The 21586-nt window shown below is 37.1% G+C and overlaps 3 protein-coding genes across 4 annotated transcripts; 1 reads left to right on the forward strand and 2 right to left on the reverse strand.

The window, feature by feature from the left end:
• The first annotated feature begins 143 nt into the window (after nt 1-143).
• Nucleotides 144-8608, forward strand: ighmbp2 (immunoglobulin mu DNA binding protein 2). 2 transcript variants are annotated; one of them, XM_084124409.1, is made up of 15 exons: nt 144-441; nt 546-715; nt 825-1020; nt 1223-1320; nt 1438-1601; nt 1704-1904; nt 2568-2715; nt 2816-2990; nt 3425-3607; nt 4038-4156; nt 4462-4556; nt 4702-4825; nt 4981-5838; nt 5920-6119; nt 6599-8608. In XM_084124409.1, exons 1-15 carry the CDS (start codon nt 365-367, stop codon nt 6794-6796), a joined length of 3006 nt encoding a protein of 1001 aa, XP_083980535.1. In that variant the 5' UTR covers nt 144-364; the 3' UTR covers nt 6797-8608. The 2 variants fall into 2 exon arrangements, with proteins under 2 accessions (XP_083980535.1, XP_083980536.1); XM_084124410.1 differs by having other exon boundaries at nt 183-441; nt 1441-1601.
• Nucleotides 8589-13011, reverse strand: LOC311089528 (zinc-binding protein A33-like; the record flags this gene model as incomplete). Its single annotated transcript, XM_084124253.1, has 7 exons — nt 8589-8995; nt 9372-9490; nt 9561-9583; nt 10301-10531; nt 10617-10712; nt 11092-11397; nt 12952-13011. The coding sequence occupies 7 exons, from the start codon at nt 13009-13011 to the stop codon at nt 8589-8591; spliced, it is 1242 nt and encodes a 413-aa protein (XP_083980379.1).
• On the reverse strand, nt 11686-21182 carry rapsn (receptor-associated protein of the synapse, 43kD). The gene is made up of 8 exons (XM_084124545.1): nt 20178-21182; nt 19034-19372; nt 17223-17381; nt 14716-14814; nt 14119-14241; nt 13947-14000; nt 13632-13831; nt 11686-13552 (listed from the first exon to the last, which is right to left on the reverse strand). Exons 1-8 carry the CDS (start codon nt 20400-20402, stop codon nt 13480-13482), a joined length of 1272 nt encoding a protein of 423 aa, XP_083980671.1. The 5' UTR covers nt 20403-21182; the 3' UTR covers nt 11686-13479.
• Nucleotides 21183-21586: the final 404 nt, after the last annotated feature.

Consider the following 21586-nt stretch of genomic DNA (forward strand, 5'->3'; position numbering starts at 1 on the left):
AAAATGTGAACACTTCATACTTTTTTTTATCTGTGATAAAAGGTAATTTATATACATTATATAATTCTATAATCGCTCTAGGTTTTAATAGTTAGAGACTATTTCTGTTCGTGACGGAATTATACTGACTGGATCTTCTGTGCAGAGTGGGATTGAATTTAGAGACGGACCCATTCCAGTGCATGCGCTGTAATATACAAACAGACATGACAGCCTCATATGATATACGCACACTTGTGTCACTTAGCAAAATTGTTTTTTTGACATTATAAACCTCTTAATGTTTAATAGATAAACTGCAAATAACCAGAGTAAGAATTTCAAGCTTATCCTTTTAGTTACCCTTCGAGGTGATTTGACAACTATGGAGGTTGAAAACTTCGTTTCCAAGACCCTCGAGCTCCTGCAAGAAGAGAGAGAGGCTGAATTAGAAGAAACACGGTAAATAACACACGTCTCACTGTTCTACTCGTGTATTTATCTAGCCATTAATTTGTATTGCCCAAATGTATCAGTGAACTATGAAATATTGTTTGTGTTGTCAGAGCATGGCAGGAGAATTTATCTCCCAAGAATCTACAGCACAAAGGAGTGCTTCTGATGAAACTTCAGATCGGAAGCCAACATACTGGCATGTATGGCAGACGTCTAATAGTTTTTGAACCTAGGAAAAGTATAGGACCCTCAGTTCTTCCCAGCAATACCTTCGGACCTGGTGAGACATTCTGTGCAAAAAAATAAAAAATCCATTGGAGTACATGATTTCATACAGTACTACTAATGAAACCTAATGCTACTTGCTCTCTTTTGTATTCTGTTTATAGGTGACATTATAGGTTTGTATCAGTCAGAGGGTCAGGGTCAGCCATCTGAATTGGGCTCAGGTGTGGTAACACGTGTTACCCAGGCGTCCCTGACGGTGGCCTTTGATGATACACAGGACAGTTTAAACTTGGACAGAGATGGACTCTACAATCTAATGAAGCTGGCAAATAATGTGACCTATAGACGACTGTCAAAGTATGTGCAATTATCAGTTCATACAGCTAGTATCATTAATAATACAAGTACTAATACTTTTTTCCTCAAAATCAATTTTTTTGGATTTTCAGAGCTGTTACAGTAGTACACAAAATCAGCTGTGTTTATGAAATATGCTCTGCATTAACAGGTTTATTTGTATTTTTCCACATGAAATTGTTGATGCATTTCCTTCTTGCAGGGCCTTAAAATCTTTAAATGGATACAGCAGTGGCCCTGCATCTTACCTGATCAGTGTCCTCTTTGGTTACTCAGAACCAGGGATATTATCACATCAACGTAAGCATATACATGGAGTGACACCTGAAATGGATCTAAAATACAGCATTACGCAGGAAAATCACCCTGCCTAGTCCAATGGGGCCTTAAGTCTGTTAATGTTTCTTTTTATTGCAGAAGTTTTGGAATTTAGCAACACTGGGTTAGATAATTCTCAGAAGGAGGCTGTGTCCTTTGCAATGTCTCAGAAAGATGTTGCAATCATACATGGACCACCAGGGACTGGCAAGACCACTACAGTGGTTGAAGTAATCCTACAGGCAGTAAAACAAGAACAAAAGGTGAGCAAGATATCAAACTCTAAATTTGAATAGTTAAGGTATAAATTATTTGACGTAGTATATATGCAGTGTTGTGATGAACATCTTTGTAAATGTTAACAGATCCTTTGCTGTGCACCTTCCAATGTGGCTGTTGACAACTTGGTGGAGCGTCTTGTGAAGAGCAAGGTCAAGGTTTTAAGATTGGGTCACCCAGCCCGTCTGCTCGAGTCGATTCAGAAGCACTCACTGGATGCGGTCCTTGCGCACAGTGACAACACCAACATCATTTCTGATATTCGCAAAGACATGGACAAAGCTTTTGTAAGATTTTGATTTCTCATAATTGTTTTGAATTGCCCATTTAACTGGTTAATTGGCCCCAAATGTATTTCAAAACTTAAAAGCACTTTTTTCAAGCAAAACATTTCACAAAAATTTTTATTTAAAGTCGGCATGAGAAGGAAGTTGCGATAGTCTTTTCTTCCCTATTGTGACGTATGAGTGAAATGGCTTCTTGAGCAAAAAAAAAAAGTAAGGCAGGTCCATCAGGAATTGACTGGATTGTAGGATCATTGTGGTTTGGCTGTTGCTGTGATTTCATGTGATTGACAGGTTGTCCTGCCCTTGCTCTAGTAAACGCGCTATCAGAGAAGACAAGAGATGTTGCTGCAAGAGGGAGGGGAAGATATTTTGATTAAAGATTACAAGGGCACATAATAATGTGTGCAAATAACTGCAATATTCCATAAAAATAAGAATTGTCCATTCATTTTGATTTCATGGTTAAATTATAAAATAATAAATATACTGTTCAAAATTAAGTCTAGCATTATTTGTTTGCAAATGCTGCTTGGTTTTATGTTGTATATTCAAAACAGCAAACTTTTAAAAGTGCGGCTTGAGTGTTCAAATGTGATTTGGGGCCATCTGTTAAGCTGTATTGTAATACAGTCATAATAAAAAACAAATCCAATGCATTGACAGAATGAAATGAAGAAGGCTCGGGACAAAGGCCAACGGAGCAATCTGAAACGGGAAATCGGGGAACTGCGGCGAGAGCTGAGGACCAGGGAGGAAACGGCTATCACTCAGATCCTGAAAAGAGCCAATGTCATTCTAGCAACTAACACTGGCAAGTAAACCTTCCCTAGTGGTCATGATTTTTATTTCAGGAAATGTTTGTTTGTTTATGCCTAATTTAAACTCAAATATGATTTATTTGTGTAATATAGGAGCCTCTGACGAAGGTCCTCTCAAACATCTTCCTAAAGATCATTTTGACCTGGTGGTGATAGATGAGTGTGCTCAGGCTCTAGAGAGCAGCTGTTGGATTGCTCTGCTCAAAGCACGCAAATGCATACTGGCTGGGGATTACAAACAGCTGCCACCCACGATCAAATCACAGAGGTGTGGAGGAAAAGGAAATGTATCTTAAGTTTGTGAATTATTTGCTTTATGGTATCCATTCTTGATGAGCTCTAACGTTTTCTTTTCAGGATATATCTTTTGAAATACTTTTTGGTCTATTTTTCTGATAAACTTTATGTAACTTTTGCCCGGTTTCTCAGACGAGGCTTAACCCTAGTCCCAGACTAAAATGCATGTTTGAGCGATCTTAACAGAAAGCAACTTGCACTGGTATATCTTAATATGTCAGTGCCATACTTAAATGTCCTAATTTAAGTAGCTTGCTCCTGCCTTAATCTAAGGTGAAATCAGTGAAACAGTTTAATCTGTGAAACCAGGCCCTTAAGTATGAATTACATTTAGTTGAAAACGTACCCTCATAATGATAAAATGTTGTCCATATTATAAATGTTATCTATCTTTAACTTTCACAGTGCTGCATCTAAAGGCCTGTCTGTCAGCCTAATGGAGAGGCTAATAAAGAAATATGGAGACTCTGTGGTTCGAATGCTGACCACTCAGTACCGTATGAACAGTGCCATCATGCAGTGGGCTTCAGAGCAGATGTATCAGGGAAAGCTGTTTGCCCACCCTTCAGTGGAGAAACACTTGCTTAGGTGTGTAAAATATGTTAGAAGTTTCTGGAGAAAACATTTAAACGTTTTATTTGGCACTGTTGGTCATGTACTATGTTTTATTGTTCAATTAGTGGAACTTTTCTTTTTAAGATGATTTAAAAATACTGTAGGTTATGATAGCTTTATAAAATGTTTCATTGTGTATCTTTAATTATCGGTTTCACTATTTGGGCTTGTCCCTAGAGTTTTTAACTTCCCCTTTATCATAATTTTTAAATCAGGGAAATTCTACCTTGTTGTTCCCCCTAAGGAAATAAAAAAAAAGAAATTAAATAACAAAGAATCGCTGTCCCCAATACTGCTGTGTTTTAGACAGTGTTTAAATTTTTTTTAATGTTTATTTTAAGTTTGCTAGCTAACTTGTGTTGAGGTAATATGGAGGAAGATATACTGATTGTATCTTGAACAGAGACCTGGCTGGTGTTGCTGATGTTGAGGAAACCAGAATTCCCCTTCTGCTCATTGACACTGCAGGCTGTGGCCTGAATGAGATGGAGGACACAGATGAGCAGTCTAAAGGCAATCAAGGTTGATATCAGCTCCAAATACAACCTCCTCTTTATATCACTTAACATATTTAATATAAGGGATTGGATAATGAAACCTCGGTTTGTCCTATGTGGTGGTATGCCGACATTACCCTGGATACCATAACTGTCGATACATCACAAAGACTTGCTGTCCTGGGCGCACCAATAATTTGCCCTGATATGTCTCCCATTATTTTATGTATAGCTGTGCTATTGCTCTAATTCATACATTATATATATATATATATATTTAATAATAAAATACTGTATATGAATAAGCTTTAATATTTATTCTCTTCACAGGAGAAGTAGACATTGTAGCACTTCATATCAAAGCTCTTACTGAGGCTGGAGTTCATGTCAAAGACATTGCAGTTATTGCGCCCTATAATCTCCAGGTGAGATGCTTTTTAAAGTACTTATGTGTGAAAAAAAAAAAAAAACTATCTGTGCAAAGCAATGCCTTCATTAGGATTACACTGCTGTTTCATTATGAATATCATTCATTCACGCATTAAAAAAACAGGATTTTATCTATTTCAGGTGGATCTTTTGAGACAGAAACTGTCACATAAATATACAGAGCTGGAGATCAAGTCTGTTGATGGTTTTCAGGGCAGAGAGAAGGAGGCAGTGGTGTTGTCATTGGTCAGATCCAACAGGAAGGGTACGCCAGATCTAAATCATGACTACATCTACATTTATCCATTTATTTACCCTCCTGACATTTCAAATCTGTATGACATAAAATGCACCAGCTTCTCCAAATATGTGATTATAAGGAAAGGTTGAGATATTAATTGTCTTTCATTTACCCCAAAGGTGAGGTTGGATTTCTTGCTGAAGACAGAAGGATCAATGTTGCTGTGACACGTGCAAGACGCCAGCTCGCGGTAGTGTGTGATACTCAGACTGTTCGAAACCATGATTTCCTCAAATCCTTAGTGGACTATATGTCTGAACACGGAGAATTACATACTGCCTTTGAGTACCTGGAAGACTGTGTGCCACAGAATTACATCCGTGATGAAAAGGACAAACAGATCAAGGACAAACAGATCAACGCCAAAGACGCTATATCAGTAAAACAGAAGCCCAAGAATCAAGGCAAGAAATCAGAGCAGGAATACAAGAAAAGTGCAAACAATAAAAGCAGTGAAGCGAGTCAGTCCAGTGTTCAGCCAGATCAACTTAAAAACACCAATTCACTCCATTCTAAACCCAAAGACGTCAATCAAACACAAAACAAGAAAAAGGAAATAAAGGATCAGCTTCTGAACTTTTTGACAGACCCAAACAAGACAGAACTACAGTTTCCTTCCACGCTAAATTCCCACGAGCGTCTACTGGTCCATGAGCTCTCTGAAGAAATGGGATTGAGGCATGAAAGCCAGGGAGAAGGGAAAAACCGTCGCATAACTGTGTCCCGGCCTCCATCAGGACCAGAGGAGCCTGTGAAGGAGCCTGAACAACCAGACGTGACCGGATGTACAGCAGCAAAGATACAAGAAGAATCACAAAAAGCCTCTTCACAGGCAGCTATTGATTTGAAAAGCCTACATTTGGAGCGAATGCGCCGGGAGCAGGAGAAACGAGAGGAGAAAAAACAGCAGAGCATGAGACCAGATTTCAATGCGAGTAAAAACCAGTCTGTTAAGAAACCCAAAGCATCTTCCAAAGGTTTGTGATCTCTATCCCAGTATCTGAATTCTTTCAATACTTGTATTCTCTGTGTTACACATCATGGTCTTTCTTTCATAGGAAGCACTAAGATAAAAGCAGGAGCCATGGATATAGCTGCAGCTGCCACAGCTGATGATGATTTTGACTCTCTTATCGATTCTGTGGTTAAAGCTGACAGCGTGTGTGCTTTTGTGAAGTGCAAAGCCAGCGTCCTCACACTAGGGCAGCTCTGCCTCCACTGTAACAGACAATACTGTCTTAGTCACCATATACCTGAGGTACACCTTGCTTTATATTTTATTTTAAAGAGGTCATATCATGAAGAACTAAATATTCCTTTATTCCTTTCCTTGAGATAATTGTAATATGAAAATGGACTGTAACTTTCAAAACTTGAAACTTTGTTCCTTGTCTAAATCAACCGTTTATTGAATTCATTGTATTCAGTAACCAGAAATGGCTGTATACAGTCAAGATGATGTTATACAGTGAAAGCTGGTTAGATGCTATTATAAATTAACACCTGTTCTTTTTAATAATGTTCCAGGCTGTTGGCATCAGAGACTTTAAGTTTCAAGTTCAAAGTTTATTATAAGCCCAAAGTGCAGTATAAAATTTGTAACCATGTCATACAATAAAAAACGCCAGAGAGAGGGTCATAAATAGTCATTAAAATTAAATAATAAAAAATGTATTATGATCATTTTTAACCATTCATATTAAAGATGTGTTCTAAATAATGTATTGTCTTTTTTAGGTTCACGGATGTGGAGACAAAGCAAAAGCTCAGGCTAGAATGAGGATAAGTAAAGAAGGGGTGCTCTACGCAGGAAGTGGACAGAAGGACAAATCAATGGATCCGAATAAAAAAGCATATCTGCAGAGAAAACTAGACTCTAAACTGAAAGATATGTCATCTCAAAGAAAAACTAAAGTCAAAGACAAAGAGAACTGACATTCTAGCAGACACTTGATCGATCTAATGCTGTTTAATTTAAATGTGTTGGTTATTTACTTGAAAAATATGTATAGAAAGATTTCTATGCTTTTAAGTTTGATCTTTAACCGTAAGGTGATTCTGGTAAGTTCCCAAATAAGGCTGAGAACAGCTGCTATTTATTGTAGATCCACTCTGGCATGGCTTAATGGAATGCAAATATACAAACATAAAGATAAAACATAAAGACCAGCCATATTTGATTCTCAGAACTGGCACTGACAATGAAAAGTGGGTTTATGAATGACAACTGAGCTTGAAATACCAATCCTAATGCTAGTCTGAAATCCCTTTACAAGATTTATGTCTTGCAGAATTGTTGCTGGGAGCTTAGGTAGTTGCTCCACTTTCTCTTTCAGTGATTGATGCATTGATTATTGATGTCAGATGTAATCTCTCAGTTTTCCAATTAAGCTCTAAAGAGCACAGGCTAAGCAAAGCTTTGGATTTGGTCCATTTAATACTCCATTTAATATATTTAGTCTACTACTACTACAGCCCGGTGTCTCTGTGTGTACAGTACATCTGTCCACAAGAGGACATAAGAGACTGAGGTGGCATTGTGAGCTCCATGGATGCAGTTAGTGGAGGATTTGCATGCTGAACACATTAGAAGGAGCATTACAAAGGGCAGTATTTCTAATAAACACAAGTCCTATGACAAGAAATTATGTGGCACGACATAATGCTTTTTTTTAAAACTACTTAAAATGCTTTTTAAAGGTCCCTCAAGCCACTTGGTTTGCTACAAACTGGGTCTTGTTTGCCCTTGTTTGTGTTTGATACCATTGCATTGGATGAATGAACGTCTTGTTCAGAAACTGAAACAATAGGATCATATTTTATTTAGTTTGTCTTTTTCATTACGGATGTTGGCCTATGAATGGGACAAAACTGAATGAACTGAGAAATAGCAAACAAAAGGTTTTCTGATGAAGAACTGCAATATGAATTGGAGTTTTTACTAAACAGAATCACTAATACATAAACAAACATCTGATGATAGTAGGTGGAAATGAGTCTTTCTTAGTGCACCATGGTAAAATAAGACCATGGTTAAAGATCTTTATATGTTATGTAGATTATAAGCAGAATTGTTTGCTTTACCATATTCTTTTTCTCTACCACTGCTTTTCTGAGTTTCTTGTAATGGGTTGACCTTCCTTTGATCAGGAGGCCTTGTACAGTTCAAAGTGGTGTAAAACACATTTTAATATGTTATCTAAAGGTTTTTCATGTTAATTTAAGAGCATAGTTTGAAGCATATTTGTAATACTGTAAGTACAGTAGTAGTAGTCTTCTTTGGCTGTCCGTTCTGTGTGACTTGCAGATGACTCAGGTAGATGATACTCTGCGCTTGAAATGCTTACCCTAAAAATAGCTCTGCAATGTTCTGAATCAGAAATAACCATTTAGCTCAAGTAAATAGTTACAAAATAGAAATATCCTTAAAGGAATATGAAACATACTGTGCTGCTGCACTTTTTAATCATCATTTCACATCGTAATCATGATTTAAAGTGATTGTAAAAATGTAGTAATGGAAATTAAATGATAATGACCCTTGAAAATAATGGTAATAAAAAATAAATAAATGATGGTCCCATAAAAATGGCACAATGCACAAATGATCCTAAAATAAGCTTATTTTATCCCTCTGATTTTGGGGAAAATGTGACCTTAACATTTATGTTGGTTAATAGTGGTTGTATGATACATATTTACATATTTGTACCGCATTACTGACACATTAAAGTGCACATATTCTAAGTGTGTTCCCCTCATTTATCCCAGTGGCAAAATAAGGAAAGATTCTCTCAGTAAACTTCTCTTTAAATGTGTAAATACTGGCACCATCTGCTGCGTTAGAAAAAGAAACCTTTCCTCTGTCATAGTCCAGTTCAACTGTGATTACCTGTGGTTTCTTTTTCAGAGTCAGTAGAGTGCCAGGAGAGGTCTGAGCCCAGTAGGATTCCTCATTATTTGCAATTACCCAGAAACCCTCTGCTGGGTTGAGGAAAACTGCAGTCTTCCTCTTTATGGACACTCGTGCCACTCCAACGTACCACTCTTTGCTGTGTGCCACCTCTACATACCAGCGCTGCTTTCCTGAATTGAAGCCGCTAGCAGCAAGTACTGCCATGCTGCCTAAAAACACTAGGATTAATAAACGATATCAGAATTGCAGTTTGGGAAGAACACTCCCTTTAAAGTCACCATATAAATCGAAATTGACATTGGAATATTGCAGTATTTATTGTAAAAGCTTTTTTCTTTTTTAACTCATGGGCCCTGGTAATCTTTAATCAAAATAGCCTCCCCTTTCTCTTGCAATGACGTGTTTACTGGCGTGAGGGCGGGACAACCTGTCACTCACAACGACTGATCCAATCGATTCCCGATGGACAAAATCAGGTCTGGTCCTACATTTTTTCTTGTTCGAGAAGCGATTTCAATAGGGAAGAAAAGACTATCACAACTTCCGTTTCATGCTGACTTTAAAGTGCTCGGAAGACATTTGATGTGTACTTACAGTAGCTGACATCGTTTTCCAATTTTTTCCAGACCTTGTGCTTTAATGATCCCAGGTACAGAGACACATCTATAAGTGCCCTTGTTGGATATTCCGGTTCAGGTACAGTGTTGTTAGTCCTAGAATGAATGCATTCAGTGTGAAAAGAGAAAACAGACTGATTAAATTTAAAGCAATTGCTAACAGTACCGTCGTATTGCCTCCTTACATTCCTGTAGGTAGAGAAAATGTAAAGGTATTAGCATAATTTTAATCCTTTGAACCAGACTTTATTTTTTGCATCAGATAAGGCCAAATAAGGAACCTAACTTAAAGGTTTTGTTTGTGATTTTTATAGAATACTACGCTGAAAATTATCCTAATGCCCGAAAGATGTCACTGAAAAACTGTACTGAGATATTGCGCCGTATGCTCTAATATGACTTTACACTGTTATTACCCGGGTGAGACCTGAACACCACGTTGATATCTTTGTTTAAATTAAACTCATTTAAGCCTTGTCAATTTAAACACTCAAGCGCAAGAAGCCGCAAAGAGAACTCGCTCGTGTGCGTGCACATCCGTTTTACATTTGATTACTTTATTCAATTTCTAGACCTGAAAACTACTGTTAGGTATCTTAGGTAAGGTTAGGTATCTTACCTATATTATTAGGGTCCGTTCACACAGAGTGGCACAAAGATATTCCTCAAGTGTATGTTTATGTCGAAATGCAATTAAAAAGCAAGGCAATTAAAGACAGAGGAAAATAATGAGACCAATAAGCTGAATGACAGGTGATGATACCATATACGTGGTTACACCAATGCGGCAGGGTTGTAAAAATACAGGATGTATTGATTCGGTAAGGAGGAAGTTCAGGAATATCTAATCTATAACATCGCTCACAGCACCTTTAAGTAGAAATAATGGTTTAAAAGCATATTGACCTTTAAAAATGTCAGATCATCTGCTATTATGATGGGTTCTATGTAGTTGATGATGTCAGAGAGCTCTTCAATGCTCTTATTGACCTCCTCCAGTTTCTCTCTCACCACCTCGGTCTTGCTGTTGCTCTCATTTTGAAGCACCATGAGTCGAGCTGCCTCCTCCTCCCTCAGGATTGTATATAACTTGTCATACTCTTGTTTTACTTCTGCAGCAGTTTCAGCTGCTTGTTTCTGTAAATTAGAATAACAGTAAATCTGACTGGATGATTCATGAGGAAGTTAATGTTGAGGGACTGTAGGTTTGTACATAGTTCACCTGTATGTATGCTTCCAGTTCCTCCAAGCTCCCCTTTAACCTTTGAAAAGTGGTTAGGTGTTTTTTCATTGGATTGTACCTAGTTGTGAGCACTTTCTGTGGGGTGAGTGTATGGAAAGATTTATATTTATAAACCAATCCCATTTAACTTGAGACCTTTGACACCATTTCTGCCACAACAATTGATATACTAAGTCGTAATTATGAGATAAAAAGTCAAAATTATGATATACTAAATCGTAATTACGAGATAGTCAAAATTATGAGATTAAAAAGTAGAAATTGAGATAAAAGTTAAAATTATGACTGTTATAATTTCGACTTTTCATCTCATGAATATTACATTTTATGTCATAATTATAATTATGAACGGCCTGTATAGCCCACACAGTTTACATATCTACAAATGCTAATATCTAGCTACAAAAGACATAAGACTCATCTTCTTCATACAGGTTAACGTACGTTTCCTTACCATTATTTCCGATGTTGCCTCGGCTATAGGGCAGTAATCATGATTTCTGTGACCTCTTGATGACGTACAAACATCACAGATAAATTCTGCATCTTTCCGACAAAAAAGCTTCAGTTCCTCATTGTGTTTTGAGCAAAACTCCACCAATTTAACCCTGAACTGCTCCGGCTTCTTTTTGAAGACATCCGAGGCTATCTTTAGAGCCAGATTGATTGGAGGCCTGGATGAGCTCTCTGTACAGCGGCACAGAGGACATTGTCGTGTTCCTCTACAGTCCAGTGTGTCCGAACGCAGGTTTTGCAGAAGCTATGTTTGCAACCCAGTGTGACAGGGACATCGAAGACCTCAGAGCACACGGGACACTGTAGATCCTCCACAGTGGTGAATTTGCAAATCCAAAGTCTTTGAGATGTGTTTTCTCTTTAGAAAATCTGAAAGTAGTGAGCACTGCAACTGGGACAGACTGGTTCGACCTGATTATTAAACTTATTTTTAAATAGTGTCTCTTCTTAAACATGTCACAAATGTTGCTGTGCAACTCCGAGGACATGATGAGTCATGCTGTGGTCTGATTAAAAAGATACTTCATCAGAAAGGAAGCTGCAAAAAATGTTTTTTATTGAAGATTTACCAGAAAAAGTCCATTGAATGTATATACAGGACTTATCTTAATTAAACAATGTGTCCAGTTCTCATTTTCAGAAGATTCTACTGCATAAACATGCAAGTATTGTGAGGGGAAAATGTGGAGAGGTAGTTATAACCTGTATGTAACCAGGATGTGAAACGGCTTTACACAGCATGCAGGGAAATTAGCTTATAGGAAAGGAAAAAGTTACTATAAAAATGAAAGTAAGGTAAAAGAGAAATAAATAAGCAGCATTTTTAAATATTGCTCCCATATATTAATCAATTCAACAATTATAAATCACCATGTCATGTTGTTTTAGTATGTATTTGTAAGAATATGTCTAATCACAACCAAGATTAAATGTTGCAAGAGCTTATACTTGGGGCGATTTTATAAAATATATGTGTTTTATTTGTATTTTATTATTTAGTTATGGAAATATTACAGGGGCAAAGAAAGAAGATCCACTTTTAAAAATAGTAGTCAAAAGAAACATGCACATGACCTCAGATTTCTACCTGAAATCCTCACATGATGAATGATGAGAAATCAATTTAGCAGTTATGAAAGGTAAGAGAATTGACAGTTAATGATTAACAAAAGAATATGAACATTTGTCAGATGATCAAATAAGATTGTTCATATGAAAGTCTATCAGTATATATACCGCTTGTAATGTTTGGGCATAGTCATTCAAAATTGATTATATATATAACAATTTGCTTATTTATTTATTTAATTAAAGTGCCCAGAAAGAAATAAGGATAAAAAGGTAAGATAATTATGGGCCATTCTGATTAATCATACTCAAATACTTTAGTGCTATACAGGTTTTTGTTGATTCAATACAGAGCGCATTCTCTTTTGTGAATCTCTGAAGGTTGTAGAAAATAATGGAGATGATACATAAGGTGATGTTCGAAAACTACTTCTAACCGCACATCATATAAATGCACTGAATAAAGAAATAAAGAAATTAATATAGACTACATTTCACATTTTGTTGATTCAAAGTAAAATTCATCCAACTATTATCAGAAACAGTAAAGTAATGTTGTGTGTACTGTGTAAGTTTCTTATTAAAAGACATAAATAATTGTCATATAAATAGTTAACAAAATGCATAATTGGTCAAGTTAATAAGTTGAACACGCCCCTGTTGCTTCAGAATTTTACAGTTTCAGGAGGCAGTTAGAGACATTTGAGTTTACTACAAGCTCAAAGCAAACCTCAAACAAACTCAAACAGAACAGCTGAAAGAGAACACCTTTATCTTTTTCAAATGACATTGATCATAGATTGATTTTTTTCAATCTGAAAAAAATGATTAGGGCTTGAAATTTGGTAGACGTTTTTGTTCTGCTCAGCTGAGATAATATAGCAATAATGTCCACTATGAAACCGCGTGATATGTAAAGCTCTCACCTCTTTGATGAATATCCTCACTAAGAGGACAGCAATGCTGCATGGTCCACTCAAAGGCTGTTTTTAATGTTTCTGTCTTACACCAATGCAGCATTATAAGGTCAGTTCAAAGAAATATCTGCTGTCATTCATGACGTCTCTGCGCTGAACTATTAATCCATGTCCTTTCAGTTCCACATTATTCCCAGTAGCCATAAAGGCAGGATGGAAACACTGGAAAACCTCCTTTTGTCCAGCTAGAATGTTCCCTGGAAGAAGGCCCTGGAACTTTTGCTCCCAGACGAGACATTGTGATGGGATTCAGCCGTTTTGTCCGAGGCAGGAGTGCAATTTCATACAAAACCCAGCTTCATTGATGAACGATGACATTTTGGGCAGCCCTTCGTGCCATTTGTCTGCAGACACCTGCGTGTGTGAACAGAACATAGTGAGTTGCGTAGTTCCTCATAGCTGGTGACTACAGAGAGCAATATACAATACCTACTTGAGGTGGAAAATGTGAGAGCAGGGCAAGGCCTGCAGCTGCTGGTTCCTCTCTCCGATAGACTCCCCACACATGCCACAGTAGAGCTCCAGCTCTTCTACACACTGCAGGAACTTCACGACCTGCTCTCTCAGCTCATCCTGCTGCTCCTTACTGCGGTAGATGCCTTCACACAGGCTGTGCACCTTCAGGATGCACAGCTGGAACAGAACAACACAGAGATGGATGGTTAAATGCTATGCTAATGCTAATACAGAGCATGTATTTATCTTCTGAATGGGTTTAATGGCATGTCATCTAAAACAGATGCATCACCTTGTTTCCAATCGCCTCGGCCAGATCATGTGCTCTTTGCATTGAGTCCAGAGCCTGTGAAAGTCATACAATTGTAAAGACAATAGTCTGAGATATTCCAGATGTGTCGATCACAAATGTTCAGTAATGGACATCTATCATGACAACAACACAATCAAATCAGTTTCATGACCTTATCGTATTCCTTCTGCAGAATCCAGCACTTTCCCACTCCGACGTAGATGGATGCTTGTCCAAGGCGGTTGCCAATCTCTGACATTATGCACATGGAGGACTCATAGCGAGGGAATGCTTTCTGTATTGAAGGTGAGTGCATAAAGAAAAGCAACTGTTACAGACTTGAGTATTGAGTATTCTACAATAGGAATGCAGGAATAATCGAAAAAACATTTGTGATTATGGCTGCCGTAATTAGGTAATTTTTTGCAGCGTTGAACATTGTAGCAAGTTGCAAGAATGTTGTATATTAATGTAAATTCCATTGATCAACATTTACTAATCGTGATTATGATATAAAAGGAAATAAATGACAATTATGATTTTAGTCATCATAACCGTGAAGCACAACACTCTAATAATGTGTAAGTGGGACAGTGAAAAAATTGTTTGTATAAAAATGATGTGCCAAATGCACTAGTAATTTTCAGTAGGATCCCTATAATGATATCAAATGTGATTTTAAGGATAAAAAACAGAAATGCCAGCAATATACTGGAAAGCAAGCTTGAGTAAAATAGAAAAAAGATATTGGGGTTTGCATTAAACTTACATCAACATCTTTCTGACAGCGATGAATATCAGCAAAGTTAAGCAGACACAGTGCCTGAAGAGGTCGATCTCCATGCTGCAATGCAATCTTCATTGATTCCTGAGAGACATACGGTTTTATGTCAATATTAAGGAATCATGTATGCATGTTGTTCTCCAGTTTCACAAACTGTTTTCCTTTTACAACATTAGTTTGCTTTTGCATGCTTTCGCCAAGTATATTTCCTTTACATTTTCTTAAACCTAAAATAAGAACAGCTCCACGTTGCACGTATTGCACATACAGTATACAGTTTAAGTAAGCATAAAGTTAATCTTACTGTCACTTCCATTTACGACAGACAATATATCCTCCCTCAGACATTTCCCCAGGTGGCTCAAATGTCCCACCACCAGATGTTCTTTGACTTCACATATTACCTAGAAATTATGTAATCACGTTGGGCCTCGTTTATAAAACGTGCATACAGTTATTTTAAAATGTAATAATATTTCACAACAATTTAAACAGTTTTTACTATATTTTTGCTCAAATAAATGCAGCCTTGGTGAACATTTCAAAAACATTCAAAAAACGTAATTATTCCAAACTTTTTGACCAGTAGCGTATGTACCAAAAGTTCAGTTGCGTGACAGCTGGCACATAGCCTGCATTAATCCCCTGCACTGTTTGACGTGTGTGAATCACTGCTGCAGACGGCACACATTGTGACGCTCACAGTCCAAAGCAATGACTGCTTGTGATATTTCTCTCCTCGTCATTAGCGAGGGGGGCTAAGTGTAAGCTCTGCTCTTCATTAACACTCCTCTCAGACGGCACCTCAGCAGGATGGACTCTCGACTGGCGTATTTTTATCAGCCATAGTAAAGAGGACTGGCACAACTAGCCCTACAAATAGCTGCACCTGTCAGTTGTGTCGTGGCCCAAGCTGCAGAAATTCAGAGGCCAGGGTTACGCCAAGGGGACTGATAAATATGATCAACATGCGGCATCCTGGGGGATTAAGATGCTGCCTTAAATTCGTCCAGGTGACCATTGACCCAAGCTGCCATATTTGTAAGTTTATGATACACACTACAACATAAATACACATGCTAAATGTATATTTGAAGAGCAAAGTGGCCAAATGAATAAATTTCATTAAAAATATCATGTCGTTTTTACAGAATAAAACTGGCAGCTGTGGTTGCCAGATTAATTCTGTAGATAAAACAGTAAAAATGTAAAGATATTTACCTGTACATTTTACCATTTAAAATGGTAATTTACAAAAAAATATAACATTTTAAATCAGTAAATCCAACAGCCCTTTTCTGCTGTATTAGCAAGGTCATGCTGCTAGCGTGCTAAAGGCTGTTTTGCACGTTACATAAACATAACACTGTGGGTAAAGAGAAAACCACATGATGAATCTAAGTTCATCACAAGTAACTTTTCCACAAGCTGAGGAAAATACTACCGTAATATATAGAGGGTGCAAGCCGTGTCACGGACACAAATACAAAACAGTATTATGGTAACACACTAAACAATAAACATTCATTAACCCTCTGGTGCTGTGCAGTCATTTTTCACTGAAAATTAAATTAATGTGAAACTAATTTCATCTAGTGGAAACTTTTGGTACTGCGCCCAAACAAAATCTTACTGAAAGCTAATTTTTTTTTAGATATCAAGCTCAAATTTGAAGCACAACTTGTTTAGATTTATGGCTTTGATTTTCTAGCAGAGTAAAACGTGTTTTGGAAACTATATATTTCATTTACATTTTTTTTTTTTTTTTTACTTTTTCCACTTCAGCAATAATCTGCCACGTGTCGTTTTTAAAAAGAGACCAAAGTCTGTGCTCCAAAGCATTTAGGATTTATGACAGATTAATTTGGAAATTTCATTTTCAGGTCTATGCTCAAAAAGTGATTATAACTACAGTATAAATATAATTTAGTACCATAAAATCCCCTAAAAATACAAAATATTAAATAAAAAAGTATTACTAAAATATAGTAGGCTGCATTCATTTCATTTAAATAATAATTTTTTGGTCATTTTTGACCACCACACGAAGAGCACCAGAGGGTTAAATAACATAAGATGTAACATATAATAAAAACTACGTAACTGATAATAAAAAAGAAAAGAAGGAACATGATTATTAAAAAATAAAACCTTCAAATGGGAAGTGTCACACAGAATTTTGGGAATGTCAATTTATTCCTTTTCACTGTACATTTTACATACATGATTTGTTCTTTTTACTTCCAAAAATGGTACATTTAACAGTATTTTACTGTAAAATGACAAAATATTAAATCTATTATAGTTTTTACCCATATATAGAAGGGGAACTTACTGTTAACCAATTAACTGGTTTTTACTGTCACATTTGTTACAGTCTTTTACAGTTAAAATTACAATTATTTTTTACAGTGTATGTGATAAAAAGTCATACACACATTATTATTTAAAAAATGGTTGACGTGTCATAAAATCATATTTAATGTTTGTACCTCACAGCATTCCATTGCATCTGGTAAACGTATCAGCTTCCTGTAGGCCACGGACATATGGTACTGGCTCATGGCACGGTACTTTAGACTCCATCCTTTACCATAGTCATTCACCAGTTCAGCTGCTTTGCAAGGAAAGAAGAGTGCTTTCTCATAATCCTGCAACAGCACAAAATATGCAGATAGGGACACTTATTAGCATAAAACAAGCTGTACATAATTATTAGGAACTTGTATCTTTAAGAATGTTGATTCAAAACACCAACCAAATACTAGTAAAGAAAGTGACTGACACACTTAGAATGAAATATTAAGTCAATACATGAATACATTTAAATAAATATGATTATCAGAGAGATGTTGATGAAAATGTAAATGAGAATGCAGAAAGCAACCAACCACTCAAAGCTGATCATTTCTCCTGTGCAGGGAGATAGAACTCTGCCACAGCTAAAAGGAGCTGTCTTGTTATTGCTCCTAGTAGCGCTTACATTCTCTGCATGCCTCTTCATCACATACATATTACAGCAGGCCTTCCTGGCAATCCAGGGGATTTACTCTCTTCAAATCTCTAGTGTCAAGGTGAGTACAAATGCCTATATCGAGCCAAACCTGCTTTGTCTGACTTGCAATTGGATACATTGTACATAACAAGAAGGCAGTTTGTTAGTGATGTAAAAACTTCGTACTCTGTCAGTGAGTGAAATAGAGCTCGAATAACTGTAGGCCTAAAACAAATACAGTATGCAGTGATGCTGGTAGACAATGATCATACTTAGGGTTTTCATCAGTTAATACACACACTACTGTTCAAAACTTTGTGGCCTGAATTTTTTTTTAATTTAAAATATTCAACAAGAATGCATTAAAGACCTTTGCATTGTTACAAAAGATTCCTATTTTGAATAAATGTGGTTCTTTTGAACTTTCTATTTATATTAAGCAGCACAGCTGTTTTCAACATTGATTATAAAAGGAAATGCATATTAGAATGATTTCTGAGGGATCATGTGACACTGAATACTTGAGTAATGATGCTGAAAATTCAGCTTTGCATCAAAAATAAATTGTTAAATTATAATATTTCACAGTATTACTGTTTTTGGTGAAATAATTGCAGCCTTGTTGAGCATAAGAAACCATTTTCAAAAACATTAAAAAACAAACTTTGAACAGTAGTATACACTACTAGTCAAACATTTGGACATGATCTTAAACCTGATCTAAAGGCTAGATTGTAGACAATCCTATGAATGAATTAGTAGTTACACTGTAGTTATTCAAATAAGTACTGAGTAATATTAATTAACTACATTAATACAATTAAATACTATAGAGTTACGGTTAGGGTTTGGTTTAGGGTAAATGACTTGCAATTATGCATAATTTACAGTTATTCTATTCTAAGGACGTGTAAGTATGTCACCTTAAAATAAAGTGTTACTATTTATTTAAATATATTTAGTTTTAATTGATAAGCTAATAGTGAAGGAAAAGTAGCCAACAAGTGTCCAGAATTTTTGGAAACTCCTTCAATACTGTTTAAAAGCATCCCAGAATGCACCTCATTATAGTTAAAAGAATGTATGTACTGGATCTAGAAAAGAGTTGACATTTTTTTATATATATATATATATATATATATATATATATATATATATATATATAATATACATATAATTTCTTTTGGGTGACTCCATAATTTCCATCCACCCATTTGATGATTTTACTATTATATAAAATGTTTAAACTAGTAATAATAAAATGAGTAGGTGTGTCAGAAGCAAAAAAGAGTGATAATGTATTGATACCTTAAGCTGGATGTAGAAGTTGCCCAAACTGCAGCAGACCCTGCACTCCAGCATCTTGTCATCGTTGTTGTGAGCGTATCGCAGGGCCTTCTCGTAGCTCACTAAGGCCTTTTGGAAAACGCTAATGCCCAGGTAGGCATTGCCCATGCTCAAACACACTTGCCCATTGAGCTGTAGGCTAACAGTGGTGCCCTGCATGTTTAAGCAGGTCTCACAATATGAGACTGTCTTCTGGAATTCACAAAGCTTCTCGTTGCTGCGTGCCAGGTTCAGGTAGCCCTCCGTCAGGTAGTCAGGGTCCTCCATCTCTCTGGCTGTGTTTATCTGAGCTAGTGAGTACTGTTCGATGGTTGCATGTACATAGGGACAGAAAACACCAGAATTTTACAATTGGCATTGAAAATAAAAGCCCGTTCAGGTGTTTCCCCATAGGGAAAAATGAATCCTGTTGCAACCAGATATGACACTAGACAAGACAATGTACTACTGTTAAGATGGTCTACATACCACAACAGATATCAAGCATGCTTTATTATTATTATGTGAGAACTACAGTTGTTTAAACACATCATAGTGCAAATGAAGTCTATGCTGAACTCGGGAAAGCAGGTCCCTCTGCAAGGAGGTTTATGTCAACAAGATGCTCTGTGCTGAGGATCAAATTGCATGTGGCTCTCCTTACCTTCCATGTAACTATGGAAGTTATATATTATATGCATGTTTCACATTGGTATATATATCAGTTTGAAATCTGTCTCAATAAGGTTGCAAGCAAATTGGTGCAAATCATGTCTCAGTTTGTGTATTTATCAATTATTTACCAGATATCAATGTTTAAAGGGATAGTTAATTTACTCACCCTCATGTTGTTCCAAACATGTATAACATTATTTCTTCTGCAGAACACAAAAAAGTGCTTTTTGACCATACAATGAAAGTCAATGGGGTCCAATGTTGTTACGATCCCATTTGACTTTTATTATATGGAAAGGAAGAAATAAAGTCATACAGGTCCATTTAAATGAAAGATCCCTCAATTTAAATGATCCATTTAACAGTTTACATGTCAGTAGATGGAATTAACTTTTTTGACAAACATAATATCAAGGCACGAGAGCAGGATGGTTGTATAAGCGGCTCTTACCTGTAGCATCTCTTTGTATTTCCCCATTTCTGAATGTGCTGTGATCAGACACCCTAAAACGCGAAACTTCCCCCCAGGATCAGATGTCTTCCTTAACACTTTCATCCAGACATATAAAGCCTTTTCCGTGTCATTCGACTGGTAGAGCTTCAGTCCCTTCTCAATCTGCTGTTTGGTTTGGTCCTGACCCATTTCTGCTACAAAGTCCCTCATAAAAATAACCATCCGTTTGGCTCTTCGGCCGTCTGGGGAAGTGCAAGGGTGCAATTGTTTTGTCTTTCACCCGTCAATTCCACCCCAGAAATCTGCACCCACTTGCTTCGCTGATCCACAACTCTCAGCTTTGGGTGCAAAGAGATGTTGAAGAAACTGGATCTACGGCTTGCAAGGTATTCAGAGTACAGATCCTCATTGCTCATCACTTTGAAAACACGTCATATGAATCACAAAATCATGATTTCTTTAGACGTTAAAGACCCAACCTCAGTCTCTTTGGAAAGCTGGGAAAGAAAGTTGAAGGAAAAAATGTGACACTAAAGAAATAAGTCTCAATCCAAGGTGCTGGCAATGATCTCCCAGAATATCTAGTCCTTCCACACCCGAGGAGGAGGAATTCTCTGTACCCTCACCCCCTACAAACCACCCCTTCATCTTTCTCCTCCCTCCCACTGCAGTGCTGGCGCTACAGCAGATGGCCTTGTCACTCTGGACCATGTGTCCCTGGTGGAATCCAGCTTCAGCCTCTGAAAAGATCCAAGGTCACAAAAGACGCTTATCCGCCGATCTTCATACCAAGAGTAGTGCTGTTCACCTCTACATCCTCACACCGTTAAGAGGCTTAAGCACCACAGCTATGAATGACCCTTCAGAAAAAAAACAACTTACGGAAACATTTAGTCCCGAGCTACAGCAGAGGTTTGGACATCATGTGAACATGTGAAGTCTAAAAACAGACAGATATTTCACAACGGTGAAGCAGAGGGAGTCAAACGCTCCTCATAGAGTGGCAGTTCCTGTGGGTGGGCCTTGTTAAGCCGCTTGCTGTGCCACCTCCCAGCCCCCCAGCCTTGGTGTCAGCAACTGATGCTTAGAATAGTTCACAAAGTCTGACATGGTATTTGTCTTGAGTTACAGTACCGCTGCTTCTTGAAACACATCAATAGGATCGAATTGTCGGGTTCTCAACTGAACCTGGCTTTCTTTGGCCCTTCCTTCCCCCTTTACACCCAGCTTCACGGATACAAATAGGGAGTATTTACTACCTTGCCATTCACAAGATGGCTTATGTTACTAAAGAAAACGTCTGATGGCTGTAAGTCACGTCTTACACAATTCCTGAAATGCTAACACACTGCTTTAGCACGTTTTGGGGACTGTATTGTGTAGAATTTATAATAACTGGAATGCAA

Source organism: Abramis brama (assembly GCF_963993115.1).
Source record: "Abramis brama genome assembly, chromosome: 9".
In the NCBI taxonomy this organism is placed as follows: Eukaryota; Metazoa; Chordata; class Actinopteri; order Cypriniformes; family Leuciscidae; genus Abramis; species Abramis brama.